Below are 15,596 nucleotides of genomic sequence, written 5' to 3'. Positions count from 1 at the left end.
AATAAATAAACGTTGAAAAAAAAAAATTTTTTTTAAAAATAAATAAAAAAAAAAAAGAATATGTTTAAATAGAAGGAAATCAATTAGACAGTAAACAGACTGTCCTCAACTCTTTCAAGGAGTTTTGCTACAAATGTGACAGAGAAACAGTGTAGTACAGAGAGAGGAAGTGGTGTAAAGAAGTTTCCTTTAAGTTGGGAGAAACAATAGTGTGCTTTTATACTGATAGGCAGTGATTCAACAGAGAGGGAGGATTAATGCATTAAGCAGAGGGAATAGTCTTCAAGGTAACATGAGAAAAAATGGGATTTAGTATATAAGTGGAGGGACTGGCTTCAAGGCAAAACATACAGGTACAAATGCTGATAAGAGGGTTGATGATAGTGGGAGTCTGCGGAAGGTTTCTGCTCTTTGCTTCAATTTTTTCTGAGTGCAGTGGAAAGTTTGGTCCTTAATGTAGACTAAGAATGAAGAAGGTGGTGATGGAGGTTTGTAGAAAAATGAGAAGGTATGAAATAGTCGTCTTGTGAATCCAGGAGGTTGAGAGGGAGAAGGGATTGCTATGCTACATTAGAGTTTGCATGAGGAATGTGGTCACAAATTTAAAGTGGAGCAGTGAGGGGCACCTGGGTGGCTTAGGTGGTTAAGCATCCAACTCTTGATCTCTCGTGAGATCAAACCCCATGACAGGCTCCATGCTGATAGCTGATAGCATGGAGACTGTTGGGGATTCTCTCTTCCCCTCTCTCTCTGCCCCTCCTCCACTCAAGTACATGCATTCACACACGTGTGCTCTCTTTCTCTCTCTCTCTCTAAATAAAAAATAAAGTAGACCAGTGAGAGTTGTTTTATGTATTTCTCCAATTGCATTCACTTGCACTTGTGCAGGTGTAGAAATGATGGAGACTTGAATTCAACCAGAGCCACAGTTTTGTCCTGCTACTAAGAAGGTAGGGAGCAACAGGGAATAGGGGATGTGTTAATGAGAGTGACTACTGATTAGCCATGAAATTAAAACTGGGTAAAGAGAGGGAAATGACATCAGGGAAGTAGGGATTATGAAATGGTGGTATAGACAAATGGATTGGAGGTTCTGGTGAATTGGAAAGGTTGTCTGAGTTGGAGTGTAAGAGGGTCTGAGCTAGAAGGATAATGGGTGTTGATCAGAGAGAGGCATGCGTGACACTGGGATTCTGGAGAGTTTGCAGCTAATGATGACAAAATCTATGTACATGGTAGTAGCTTGAGTAAGTAAAGAGCATCATGGTAGAAGGGGAGTTCAGGGAACCTAGAGGCCACAAGGTGGGAAGAGACATGTGCATTGCTAGCAGTTAGAACAAAAACATTGTCAAAGGCAGTATTTTAGTGGAGCAGGAAATGAAATAATGACGACTTAAATGAGAGTGATGTAGTAATCAACAGACTACTAACAATAAGTAGTAATGGGGATATGACTTGCTGACTTGAGCTCCAGCACTGGGAGAGGTGGATGAAGGGAGAATGGTGTCAAAGAGGTAATGGAGAACAAGAGGAATATACGACTGCCTGGCCTCCAGGCCAGTGGAACAGGATTGCAGGGAAAACATCAGCCACCACATGAGAGGGGCACACAGGAAACATGTCCTTGGAGAAAAGTCATGTTTCTACTGAGCAATAATGTGAGAACATTCAAAGAAGAGATTAAGGATATAGAGGATTTTGCTGATGTCCAATTTTTATTTATTTACTTAAGTTTTATTCATTTATTTTGAGAGACAGTATGTGAGCAGGGGAGGGGCAGAGAGAGCGGGGGACAGAGGGAATCCCAAGCAGGCTCCACACTGTCAGTGCAGAGCCCAACGCAGGGCTCGAAGTCACAAACCATAAGATCATGACCTGACGCGAAATCAAAACTTGGATGCTGGTGGACTGAGCCACCCAGGCTCCCTTCCAATTTTTATTTTAAAAATTCATTGTGACATATTATACAACTTAGTCTGCCTTCGTATATGTGGTGCTCTGCCTGTTATTTTTGTGCCTGTATTGAGTGAATCCTTGTTTCGAATTGAATAGAATAGGAAACAAATAAAGATGAAAACTTACTTTACCAGAAACTTGATTTAGTCTTACTTTTCAAGACTTCTTAACTATGAAATGGGGCTATAACCTTTAATATATGCTGACAGTCTCTGATACAAACTTTGATACCAACAAAAAACAAGGAAAGATGAATTCCATATAAACATATTAAAATAAATCAATAAAGTGCTGCTAAATATATTTTTGTTGTTCCTCTCTGATTTCTCAAGCAATATCTAAGGTAAACTGAACAGATGGTAAAGGCACTACAGTTAAGAGTAGGAGGATAAAGGTTTCCCACTTAAGGAGAAGAGAACTGGTAGGTGCTGAGAAGTGAGTTAATCAGAGAGTCTGTGTTGTCCAGGGCAGTGGCTGCAGGACATACTCCCACAGGAATGACTTTGTGCCATCTGTGCACCCCCAAACAGCAACCCTAGACTTGAGATTATCAGAACCAGAGAGTTCAGTATGGCATTTGCACCTTAGCTCCTTGTATCCTGAATTGTAATGATACTATCAGATGAAAAATTACAGTTTTCAGTCATCTAATATCTCACTGGGTCTTCACAATGTGAAAGGACTCTTTTATAGGTAAGGAGCGGAAAGCCCAAACAAGTTAAGTGACTTGCCCAAAGTTGCTCTTATTTTATAGGGAAGCTGGGAGCAAACTGTCTGATTCTAGTCCAGCACTTTGCCTACCTCATCTCAGTGTTAGGATCTTCAAGCACTTTCTTCTGGGTAGTAGGGAAAAGTTGGCTTGGTTTCCAGTGAAATTCCAGGACTCTACCCACACGTCAACCAGAGCAGTGCTATCTTTACATATTCAACTTCTGGCTTCTGATTTCGTTGAAGGAAGGGATCTGTTGGTAATAAATATTTGAAAATCACCATGGTAATGCATGCTATTCCTATGGCATTAAGTTAAGTTTGATCTATCTAGCTGCTGTCAGATATTCTAGGCAAGGTAGGGAAAGTTTTTCCTTCTCTATTGGAGAAATAGTTGGGTGGTGCCATCCTAGGTTTGAAGGGTAAGAATGGGCTCAGTAATAGTAAAATGTCCTATACTTTGATTGGCTGGATATTTGTGAGACTAGCCACTTATCATATCATTCCAAAAGAGAAAAAGGAAAGGGGGGGGGGAGGGGAAGCAAAAAGAAAAAGGTCTGTTTTATTATGGCAATAGTTTAACATTGTAATAATTAAAGCTTCTCTTAACTGACTAGCTAAACTATGACTTAGAATATGCACTATTTACCCTATAATTAGGGCACTGGCTTACTAGAACAAGAACATTACTAATCTTTGATTCTTGCCAGAGGGGCTTTACAGCTGTACAATTATATTCACAGACATAAAGAAAGTGCTGATTTTTAGGGAGAGGTTAGAAGATTAAAATTTTGTTATATCAAAAAGCATGAGGGTAAAATTATGGAATCAATTTATAAGAAATAAGGAATTAACTTTTGGGGGAATTTTGCTTACAAAAATTTTCTTTAAATATCACTACAGGGGCTCCTCGGTGGCTCAGTTGATTGAGCCTCTGGCTCTTGATTTTGGTGAAGGTCATGATCTCATGGTTCATGAGATGGAGCCCTGCATCAGGCTACATGCTAGCAGCACAGGGCCTACTTAGAATTCTCTCTCTCTCTCCCTCTGCTCCTCCCCCCCATTCATGCACATGCTCTACAAATAAATAAGTAAAGGGGCGCCTGGGTGGCTCGGTCGGTTAAGCGTCCGACTTCGGCTCAGGTCACGATCTCATGGTCCGTGAGTTCGAGCCCCGCGTCGGGCTCTGTGCTGACAGCTCGGAGCCTGGAGCCTGCTTCCAATTCTGTGTCTCCCTCTCTCTCTGCTCCTCCCCTGTTCATGCTCTGTCTCTCTGTCTCAAAAATAAATAAACGTTAAAAATAAATAAATAAATAAATAAATAAATAAATAAATAAATAAATAAATATTTTAAAAATGAAAATCATTACATAAGGGAAAGTGATTTAGGCAGAAATATTTATTCAACAATATATTCTAAATTGCTTAAGAACACTGAATATATAACTAAATTATATTAGACCCCTTTAATAATTCAGAACATATACTACTTGTATTCTTTTTAAAATTATTCTTATTTTCACAAATACTCTCCAATGGTGGCCTGACCCCAATTTAAGCCCCTGATTCTATATAAGGAATAGATATAGAAGCTTAAGGAAAAAATGATATTCCAATACCAGGTTAGCACTAAAGAATATCAAGAATTAGAATGGGATTAGCTATACCATTTTTATGGTATTTAAATAGTTGTTTAATATTTCCGTCCTGAGAATAGAAAATAAGCTAATTAAACGTAAGAGAGTAAATTTGGAACACCTCAGATTATAATTCTGATTTTACATAACATAATTTACATAATAAAATTCCATTTTATTAATATACATAATGATATCATGAATAAAATTATTAAAGAATCATAGAATGATAGAGAATCGTAGAAATTGTGTTAGAAAACAGAAGTCTAACATCTCAACCTGAGGCATAAACCTTTTTCTTCAACATCTAACTTTGGTTTCTATACTTCATGTACACCATTTTGGACAGCTGTAGATATTTTTATTTATTTTTTTTATTTTAAAAAAATTTTTTTAACGTTTATTTATTTTTGAGACAGAGCACGAACGGGGGAGGGGCAGAGAGAGAGGGAGACACAGAATCGGAAGCAGGCTCCAGGCTCTGAGCCATCAGCCCAAAGCCCGACGCGGGGCTCGAACTCACGGGCCGCGAGATCGTGACCTGAGCTGAAGTCGGACGCTCAACCAACTGAGCCACCCAGACACCCCTGGACAACTGTAGATATTTTTAAATGCTCCCTTATATTAAGCCAAAGTCCATCTTTACCTGTAACTTCCATAGATTCTTATTAATTCTGCCATGACAGCCCTTTAGAAATTAGAAGACAGATTCCTCTCCTTTCTAGGTTCAACATCCTCAGCTCCTCAAATTACTGCTCAAATGGTAACATGGCTAGGTATCTTACTTCTGGATATTCACTCATTTTTTTTTATCCCTCTTAAATCAGTCCTTATGTGTGCATCAATGAATCAAGTATTAGTTAAACCAATGTCCTCAGTATTACTTAGTGTTTACTGTAAAAAATGTAGATCTGATGTAACAGACAACAGAAGTGAATACAGGATTTTAAAGTAAGTGCTAGATAGATATTAAGTGTAAGAGAGAGCTGAAAGGAGAGTCAGGCAAAGACTAGTATAGAAAGCAAAACAGAAGTTGATGAGGATCTGGACTGAGTAGCAATAGAAATGGAACAGAATGGACGAGTATATGGAATGTTTCAAAGCAAATATCAACTGGATTTCGAAAATTGAGTAAATCTCATGAATGAAGGAAATGTGATTCAGAGCATACTGCAGATTCCCAAGCACAAGTGGCTGATAAATATGTTAGAGCTATTGTCTGAGATTGTGGAAGGGAGAACTAGTTTGAGAGCAAAAGGCAGAAAATGATTTTGCTTGAGTTTGGGGAAAAATTAAGATATCCATTTAGAAATCTCCCTTAGAGATGTGTAAATATGGGACTAGAAGTTTACATATCTAAGATATATGCAGGGAAACACCAGATTTAAGATGACAGTTACAGTTCAAGAATTGATGATTAGTCTACTGGAGAGACTAAGGAGAATAAAGAACTAAAGACCTGGGACTAAGCCTTGAGGAGACACATAAGTTGACACGGCTCATACCAGAAATCACAGATGAAGTAGAAGAGAAGCAGATTTTAATGCAAGTCACATTTACAAGACAATGGTAAGTTGATATAGCTAATGTTTCAGAAATGTTGACTAGATGAATAGTAACAGTGATAAAGGAAAGTCAGTTTGAATTCTAAAAAACTCTATTAGGTTGGACCCAAATTCTAAAAGTGTATATTTTTAATCCTTAGAATTTCTGAAGCCCACTCCATGTTGAAAAAAGGAAAATGTACTAATTTTGGCTGTCACCACTATATATTCTTTTCACAAGTAAATATTCATTTAGTTATCTTAAGCATTAGGAATAATTCCTTAAGTATTAGGAATAATTAAATAGTATTAGAATAGGTGGACTTATGTTTTTTATTGTAATGGGGCAGTCACTGAAAACACAAAATTCATGAGATGCAAAAAATCTAGATATAAAGAAACCAGTCATCAACATGATTTGTCTACACAAAAATTACAACAAGATATAACCAGATGATTTATGATTTGTGGTATTTTGTGGAATACTAAACTTTGTAACTGTGTTTCTTCACAATTGTTTTTAATTATGTCCTTATGATTGAGAGTAAAAATTCCAAAAGTTCATAAAAATGTACATTTGAGTGTTTCAGATGTTTCTATAATTTTAGAAGTCTTTTCCTTTGACTATTGCATTTCTGGTTTTTCGAAAGTAGCTCTGTGTGTGTGTGTGTGTGTGTGTGTGTGTGTGCGCGCGTGTGCGTGCATGCATGTGTGTCCATCCGTTTTTCTATTTATACAAATGCAATGCTTTCATTATCCTGGGGTGGGGGAGAGTTTATATGCCACTGTATAATGTTGTCGTCAAAATGATCTACCTAAATTATCTTGTGTGTACATGTGTGTATATACAGCCACAATTCCTTCAGGAGACACCTACCAAGGCAAATGCAGGTTTCCAGTGTTGATTTTAGCATGGGCACAGAACCAGTTTTACAAAGAGGAGAAACAACAACCAGCATTGGGAGGATAAAACCAGAGCTCTACAAACAGAAATCCGTTGACTCTGAGGGCAACAGGGAAGAAGATGTCAAAACCTGTGGGAAACTTAACTTCACCCTCCAGTATGACTATGAAAATGAACTTCTGATTGTTAAAATTATCAAAGCCTTAGATCTCCCTGCTAAAGACTTCACAGGCACTTCTGACCCTTATGTGAAGATGTATCTTCTTCCAGATAGGAAAAAGAAATTTCAGACCCGTGTGCACAGAAAGACTTTAAATCCTCTATTTGATGAAACTTTTCAGTTTCCTGTAGCATATGATCAACTAAGCAACCGAAAACTACATTTCAGTGTATATGATTTTGACAGATTTTCTAGACATGACATGATTGGGGAAGTGATTCTTGATAATTTGTTTGAAGTCTCTGATCTCTCCAGGGAAGCCACAGTGTGGAAGGATATTCATTGTGCTACCACAGTAAGTAATAATTCCACCAAACTATTTTTTTTCACCTGTAGTAGTATATAAAACTAATTATCATTCAACTTATTGAAATGAGTTTACAAAGTTACGGAATTTATGTATTAAGAACGTGCAAAGGTAGGATTTGATTACGTATGTAATAATAATTTAGGCACTTACATGATATTAGTGACTATGTAAATAAAAAAACCCAGCTCTTGTAAGTTAACAAAAATAGTAGTTCTTTTCTTTTGTAAAATGTTTATTTTATAACCTATTCCCAGCACTCAGTTTCCTCATAGTTAATATTGAGTGACTTTCATTATTTCAGATATTGTTCCTCAGATCAAACCTAAAATGTACTTTGATGATATTTGGAAAAGCCCTTGGTTTAGTCTAAAACAGCCCATTTCTTCAGAAGGTTTCATGGAATAGACACAATTACAGAATTTGAAATGTTGAATGAGCAGAAGTGATTGTTTATATTAGAATTTTTGTTTTACAATACAAAACTCTTTCTCTTAATATAAAATAATAACTTTAATATTGAAAATTTGGAAAACAGTAAAAAACATAATACAAAATAAAATACTCCATAATGCTACCAATTACATATAATATAATGGTATATTGCTTTGTAAATTTTTTCCATACATGTTTTGAAATTATTGTTCAAACTAAGTTTCAGGGTACCTGGGTGGCCCACTTGGTTAAGCATCCAACTCTTGATTTAGGCTCAGGTCATGATCTCATGGTTTGTGGATTCGAGCCATGTGTTGGGTTCTGTGCTGATGGCACTGAACCTCCTTGGGATTTTCTCTCTCTCTTTCTCTCTCTCTCTCTCTGTCCCTCCACTCTCTCTCTAAATAAATAAATAAGTAAATAAATAAATAAATAGTTCAAACCACGTTTAAATTTTTTCCCACTGATTTTCTTTTATGTTACATTTGTTTTATTGTATAATGTTTAAATATATGATCTATTTACCTAACCATTCTCTTACTGTTGGACATTTGAGTTAGGCATAAATTTTGGTATACTAAAAATTGTTATGTTCTTATTTACACAAATCTGTTTTATTTAAGCTTATGTATCTAGGATAGAATTATGGAATTGGAATTAGAAAACTGGTCACTTAGGTTAGATTGCAGAATTGTATTGATTTGTTGGTTTTTAAATGGGTACATTTAATTTTTTACCACCAGGTTGTCTTTAAGTATTTACCATCTTTTGTCGAAATTTTACCAAAATTTATAAGCTTAAAATGTAGAAGTCCTTACTAGAGATAAGGGATAATTTTAAAAATAAGATAATTTTTTTAAAATATATTAAAAAATAAAAATAGGAAATTATATTTTAATACAGAGTAGCTCCTGTTTTTTAATTTTTTAGAGAGAGTATGTCAACAGAGGAAAGGGCAAAGGGAGAGAAAGAGAAGGAAAGAATCTTAAGCATGCTCCATGCTCAGTGCGAAGCCCAACTCGGGGCTCAATCCTACTACCCTGGGATCATGACCTGAGCTGAAATCCAGAGTCGGATGCTCAACTGACTGAGCCACTTAGGTGCCCCAAGAGTACTCCTTTTACTTTTTCCGCCATCAATGTTTTACTAATGAAAACCAGAATTTGGGGTCATTATATTTTCACTAAGAATGATATAGATAAGATCATTTAAAATTTTATACTTCCAGTTTGTTGAATTGCATCATCATAACATTCTCACTTGTTGGGTCTTTATTTCTTGGTTTCCACTGTGAAATTTATTAGGGAACAAAGAAGAAATTTTGAAACCGGATCATATTTCAAAGATACATTGGAGCTCTTTTAATTTCATGTTGTTTTTTACTTTATTACTTATATTCCTATAGTGGAAAATCTGCAAATGCAGATAATAGTTAATTGTTAGGTTATTTCTTTCTTGATGCCCCAATCTTAAACTATCCCTTCTTTTTTATTCATTCAATAAATATTTGCTAAGTGCCTAGTATGGGTTTAGCATGTTCTAAATATTTAAGGATGCAAAAAATTGTTTTAAAGCATGTTCTTGGGCCCATATGGAAAATCTAGGATAATTTCCCCATCTCAAGATTCATAATCTTAATCATATCTGCAAAGTCCTTTTGCCATGTAGGTAACATATTCATAGGTCCCAGAAATTAGGATGTGGCCATCTCTGGGGGTACCTTTATTCTGATTACCACATCTATACACATTTTCGCTTCAATATTCTGGATACAAATATAAGTGGGTAATAATAAAATATATTATTAAATTATTCTAGCCAAATGACATTTCTCTGTAACTGGAACATTGAGGTACATATTGTTCTAGATACATTTACGGGTTTTCTTTTAGGAAGATCGTAATGAAACCTACATTTCTTGACTATGGGACCCAAGTTCACAATATATGCTAGTATCATCTTTATGCGTAGCATAGTGTTTAATTAAAGCTTCTCGTCAGCTTTTGAAAAATCATTAAGCAATTTTATATTTCAGATTAATGAAAACAATATGGGTTGAAATTGCTTAAGTGACTATCTTTTCTTACACACTTTTAACTTCAAGTAATTTCATACAGAAATACAGAGCTTCCTACAAAGAAGGAGAAAAAAGGAAAGAGATAGAAAGAAATGTAGTCATATGCCCTCACTCACCCAAGTTTTGTAGAAACCTGCAAAGGTGATCCAACTATGTGAACAGAGATATAAAAGAATTTAAGTAACAGATAAAACATATATTTGAATTAAAATATTAGCTATCTTTATGTTATGAGACACTAATGATAAATATAGATAAATACCTAGTTAAGTAAACACAGATCTAGAAAAACCATTCTTATAATTTAAGGTTCTCATACTGAGATAATCATGTGTATTTTTTTTTCTATTTATTATTTTTTTTTTTTGAAAGAGAGAGAGTGTGAGCGCGGGAGGGGCAGAGAGAGACAGAAAGACACAGAATCTGAAGAAGCTCTAGGCTCTGAGCTGTCAGCAGATAGCCCAACACAGGGCTCAAACTCACAAGCCGTGAGATCATGACCTGAGCCGAAGTCGGACACTTAACCGACTGAGCCACCCAGGTGCCCCAATCATGTGTATTTTAGAGAGTGCCTTTATATACTACAAACGTCCAAGTTAAAAATTCTAAAATTTAGTAAAAAAAATTTTTGTCACCAACTTGAAATAGTTGATATATCTTTAATGTTTAATGAATCTCCTGCTTTACTAACATCAATTGATGTAAATGCCATGGACCTCTTTTTTCTTCTTCAGGCCAATGACATAATTATTAATATAGAACTCTATGGAAATAAGAGTTGCTGCTTTTTTGTGATTGTTGTTTTTAATTATTTTATGTGTCTTATTCCAAAAAATTTTCATCTTAGAGTATCTGTCACAATTTTTTTTCCATATATCCAGATGCCTGTCCAAGGCCCTGTTCAAAAAAATCTTCCTAGGCCAGTTCATTAAATGAAATTGACTTTTTTCCTATGGCATTAGATTCAAACAACTTCAATTTGATTACATAAGAATTCACTGAATATCACCTATGTACAAAGTTTATACTTTAGTAAAATACAAATTTAATAAAATTTAATAAATTTGTATTTGATCAAGAACTTTAATAGAAGAAACAAAGAAATAAAGTATATGTTAATGTATAAATAATACTATATAACATTTTCCTGAAAACCTCCACAAATACGGTCTTGTTCACACATACATTCTCTCTCTCTCTCTCTCTCTCTCCTCTCATGCAGACTATGTCTAATATGAAAATGGTTTATAAGACCACCATAGGAGGATGATAGAATTCTGAATAAAGGAAAGGGATGTTCCTTGACAAGGAAACAGCATGAGGAAAAGGAAATAAACAAGACTAGCACGTTTTCAGGGGGAAAATAGTAGACTTGTGTGGAATATGAGATGAAGAGGGACTAAAGGGAACCAAAAGTAGAATGTTCTGTTTAAACTACAATCAGTAAGCCCTTTAATGCTGTGGGAATTTATATTTGTTTTTATCAGGAGAATAAAACTAGTGGAGCTATCATCCTATATGGCTTCAGTGTGTACAGTGGGTAGGAGTAAAGGATCATGAAATGGAGGGGTCCAGGTAGGAGTCTAGATTAAATGAAATAGAGACTGGAGTAGGCTGGTAGCCATGGAAATGGAAAGAAGCTAATATCTGCCGATGGAAGCGCTGTCTGTAGCACATATTTATACCTTGTCTGAGTAGATGTCTCATGTCTTCCCCTTCCCTCTGAGCTGGAAGACAGAAATCACCTTGTATACCTCTTATATTCTTCTCAGCATATATGAGCACTTAGTGATTAGTCGATAAATACCTGTTGAATAAATTAACATAGCAAATTTTCACACAAGGTCAAGTGTGAGAATGTTTGTAAGTATAAATCTGCCACTACCAGAGGGAAAAAACAATGCAGTATTGTACCCTATTGATTACAAATTAATAAATATTTTCTTAGTTCTATTTGTTAACATCAACTACCTTCTGTAAGAAAAAATGAAAAACTTTGTGGCATAAATTCTTATGTAAAATAAAGCAGGAATATTTTATTGTCAAAACTCCATCAGGTTGAAACATATTTTGTACTCACAATTTAATTACTAATTATGTCTATACAAGAATTAACATTTTTATCAGGAATCAGAGTTTTTTAAAATTTAAGATTGAATGGCAAAGGAAATAAAAAAAAAGGTATGCCTTAATTCTTTACAAAAAATTAATTTTCACTTTAGGGATCATCCTACTACATATCGGAAATATGGCAAGCCAGTCATCTCTTGCACTAATATAGAAAGTTGGCAAAAATGGTAGAATACGTTTGCAATGTAGGCTTTATACACATTTACTTTTTAAGCTATGTAAAAGTGTATTTTTCAAATTTTTAATTCACTTATTTTCAAAAAGTCAATCAGTATAAAGACTGATGTATTTTGAATATTTAAATATAGTGATCTCATGCACACTCAAGAAGCCACTGAAAGTATAGCTAAAGAAAAGCTTGTCTTTATTTTTTTACTAGAACTAACTTTATCTTACATATTTATTTACTCATCTATTCAATGAACATTTTTTTTCAGCACCAACGATGTTCTAGACAAGAATTCTCACAGGAAAAAAGGGTATATGCACATAACCACACTGACCTAGTTTACAGCTATAAAGTACTTGAATCTATTATCTTTTAACTAAGGATCTGTCAAGTTTGAAAGAAACTGTTATGTTCATTGTACCAACCAGAGTACTAAATGTACTAGCTGAGCTTGAGTTTGAAGTAATGTATTTTAATGTCCGTGACTAAAATTTCTTTAAATGTTTAAAAAATTGTTTTTAATTTGTTTTCTTATTTCTAGTGATATATTTTTAATTTTTCTGAGCATCCTGGGTCTATCCCAGGATCAAAATAATGCTGGTTTTTGTTTTGTTTTGCTTTGTTTGCATTTAGCTATCAATTCCCTTTTAAAGTTTGCTAAACTATGGAATAATGGGTTAGCCAGTAACATTTTAAAGAATGGCAAAATTCCAACCTTCTTCTAAAGAAAAAACTGTGGTGAAAGGCAAGGTGGGAGAGAGAAGACCTTTTTGGTCAGGGGCTGTCCCGCTACATCTCCGGAGTGCAGCAGGCAGGATTATAGTCATAGGCCTGCAGACTGGGACAGTGAACCCATATCTGCTCCTCCTTAAGCATTCCTAATTTTCTATTTCATCTCTGGAGTGTCACAGATACCACATCTGTTAATGGGCCACCGTTAATTTATTATTAACTTACATGATGCAAATAAATCCTATAAACCTATCAGATCTTTTAGTCTGATATCAGATCATTTTGCAAGAATATATAGGAAGTATCTTTGCTGCAATATAAAATCAAATTAAAATTAAATTCAAAATAATAGAGTCTATCATAGACTGTCAAAAGATTCTGTGAGTTCCCAAACCTTGGCTCTTCTTGGCCTTAACACCTGCTCAACTCCAAAAGATTGTTGAAGGACTCTAACGCAATCAAGGAAACAAACAAAGCAGGAACAGACCCATAAAAACACAACAAACTGGTGGTTGCCACAGGGGAAGAGAGTGGAGAGATGGGCAAAATGGAGGAAAAGGAAATAAAAATAAGGAAGTTTGTCTCATGAATATTTGGAGTTCAATAAATCACCATAGTTGTTTATATTACTTTGACAGTTAAGTCACATCTGTGTACATTTAGAGAGCAAGGCTTTAGTGTTTGGTCTGTTTTGACTACCTTTGCATTTTACATAAAATACCTCAGGCAAATTGGCCTTAAAATAGCTCATAACAATTATATTAGCCTTTTATTATCAGTTTAAGCAGTAGATTCCTGTAATATTGATTATAGTATTTTGTTTCACACAGCAAAAAAAGTTAATGCATATCCAATACTTAAATTTATGCCACCAGTTTTAGTCTTAATTCAAAACTGAACCCACACTTTCTAAATAAATACAGCATTGTTGGGTGAGCACAGTAAGACATTTTGAGTAATTAAAAGAATATCACAGATTGGTAGCCAAAGCTGACCATATTTTAGTCATAACATTTGGGGTTGCTCAAAAGGCAAGATAATTTTTTTTTGCCTAAATTCATTGCATCCACATAATTTCCAATTTAAATTCCTACCTTGCTCAACTTGTAAAGATTATAATGCTATCTAACTTCTCTATCATCCTTGGCTCTCTTCCTCTCCCTCTCCCCCATTCCCCTCCTCTTCCCCTTTTCCTGGCCTCCCCTTCCCACCCCACCCCCTTCTTTCCCTCACCCTCTCTGGCTGTTATTGGAAGGAGAGTAGCCCAATCACTGAAGAATTTAGGCTCTGGGACAAACTAACAACCTTTGCATCCCTGCTGTGTCACTTATGACTTTGAATGAATATATGGCTTTGAGCAAGTTACAAAGTCTCTCTAAGCCTTAATTACCTTATTTATAAAATGGGAATTATGAGAAGGCAAACCACAGTTTGTTGAATAGAGTAAATAAAATAAGTGCTTAGCACAGAGTCAGGCATTTGTAAATGCTCACTGTATGTTAGCTGCCAAAAAGTTATTACAGAATGATACAGGATATGGTTTTGGTTGTTGATGTCACTTACATATTAAATAGGAATAGAGATCTTGGTGCAAAAAATGGTTATGTCTTAATATTATGGTTGGAGATAGTTTTAGGTGGTACGCTTTTCTATTTAGGGTGGAAAGTTTTGTGTAAGAGTTAATTTAAATCTTTTTAGTTACTGTATGGTGTGATTCAGTGAGTATATGATTTTTAAATGAAGTATACACTTATAATGTTACATCACACACCTCTCATCTGCACCCTGACTTGATTCTTCCTTTTACACTGGGCACTTCTCCTCTTTGTTCCTTCACCAACCTGTACATGTGCTTATTAAAAAGTGCATCTTGTAAAACTTCAGGAGCTAAAGATGCTACATGTAGTCCATGTGTCCCTTTAGGTTCACTCTCTACTATTCTCCACCCTGTCTGGTACCTCAGGGGGCTGGCCTATTAGGGCTACCGACACTGTTGACACTGTTCTTGGAGTTCTGGCAAGAGACATTAGGGCAGGAGGAGAATGTCATTTGGATGTGTATTCTCTCATCTTTCTCTTGAGAGGATGCCTCAGGCTGGCCGTGTCCTTCACCTGAGGGCACAATTTCTCTCAAAGCAGCCTTTGCTTTTCACCATTTTTTCCTTCCAAGTCCAGGTAATGGTTCTCCCTCCCTTGTCCTTTCAGACTTAGAAGTAGGTCATCATGGCCTCCCCTCTTCCCAGCAGCCAGGTGCAGTACCATCTCTGGTGGTTTTCTACCCCTGCTCACATCTCTGTAGATAGTCTATTCAGTAAGCCCTCTGGAAATAGTCTAATTTGTGTGTGCCACCTGTTTCCTCCTGGATCCCTGACTGATAACCTAAAGAAAAAAAAAAAAGATTCCTGATTACAAACAGGTTAATTTCTTGTAACCTTGGACTTTGCCTTGTGTCTGAGCTATTCTGTGTGTTCATTGCCTTTAGTCCTTCACAAGCTTGATAGTTAGACAAGGCCTTCAACTGCAGCAAGTGAGAAAGAACCATGGCCATGCTAACATCCTCTCATTTTTATACACAGAGAATTGCAAAGGAGCTCCTTAAAATGGAATTTCACATTTCATCACAATTGAGAAAGTCAGAATTTCTGCTTCTTAAAAATCAAGATTTCAGACAAATAACACATTATTTATTAAGAATAGTCTGAATGGGGCGCCTGGGTGGCTCAGTCGGTTAAGCGGCCGACTTCAGCTCAGGTCATGATCTCACAGTCCGTGAGTTCA

At 35.7% G+C, this 15,596-nt stretch overlaps 1 protein-coding gene across 3 annotated transcripts in view; it reads left to right on the top strand.

Moving 5' to 3' along the window:
- The window catches only part of SYT10 (synaptotagmin 10), a 66,502-nt gene that overhangs the window by 26,642 nt on the left and 24,264 nt on the right, over positions 1 to 15,596 (top strand). For all 3 annotated transcript variants that reach the window (XR_009617348.3, XM_060657946.3, XM_060657945.3), the window contains exon 3: positions 6,697 to 7,264. Coding sequence is in view for 2 of the 3 variants with exons in the window: in XM_060657946.3 (XP_060513929.2) it covers positions 6,697 to 7,264 (568 nt within the window). In the remaining variant the exon portion in view is untranslated. The remainder of the gene's footprint in view (positions 1 to 6,696; positions 7,265 to 15,596) is intronic.

Source organism: Panthera onca, chromosome B4 (genome assembly GCF_046562875.1).
Source record: "Panthera onca isolate mPanOnc1 chromosome B4, mPanOnc1 haplotype 2, whole genome shotgun sequence".
Classification (NCBI taxonomy): domain Eukaryota; kingdom Metazoa; phylum Chordata; class Mammalia; order Carnivora; family Felidae; genus Panthera; species Panthera onca.
This window is presented reverse-complemented; position numbering and strand designations above follow the sequence as displayed.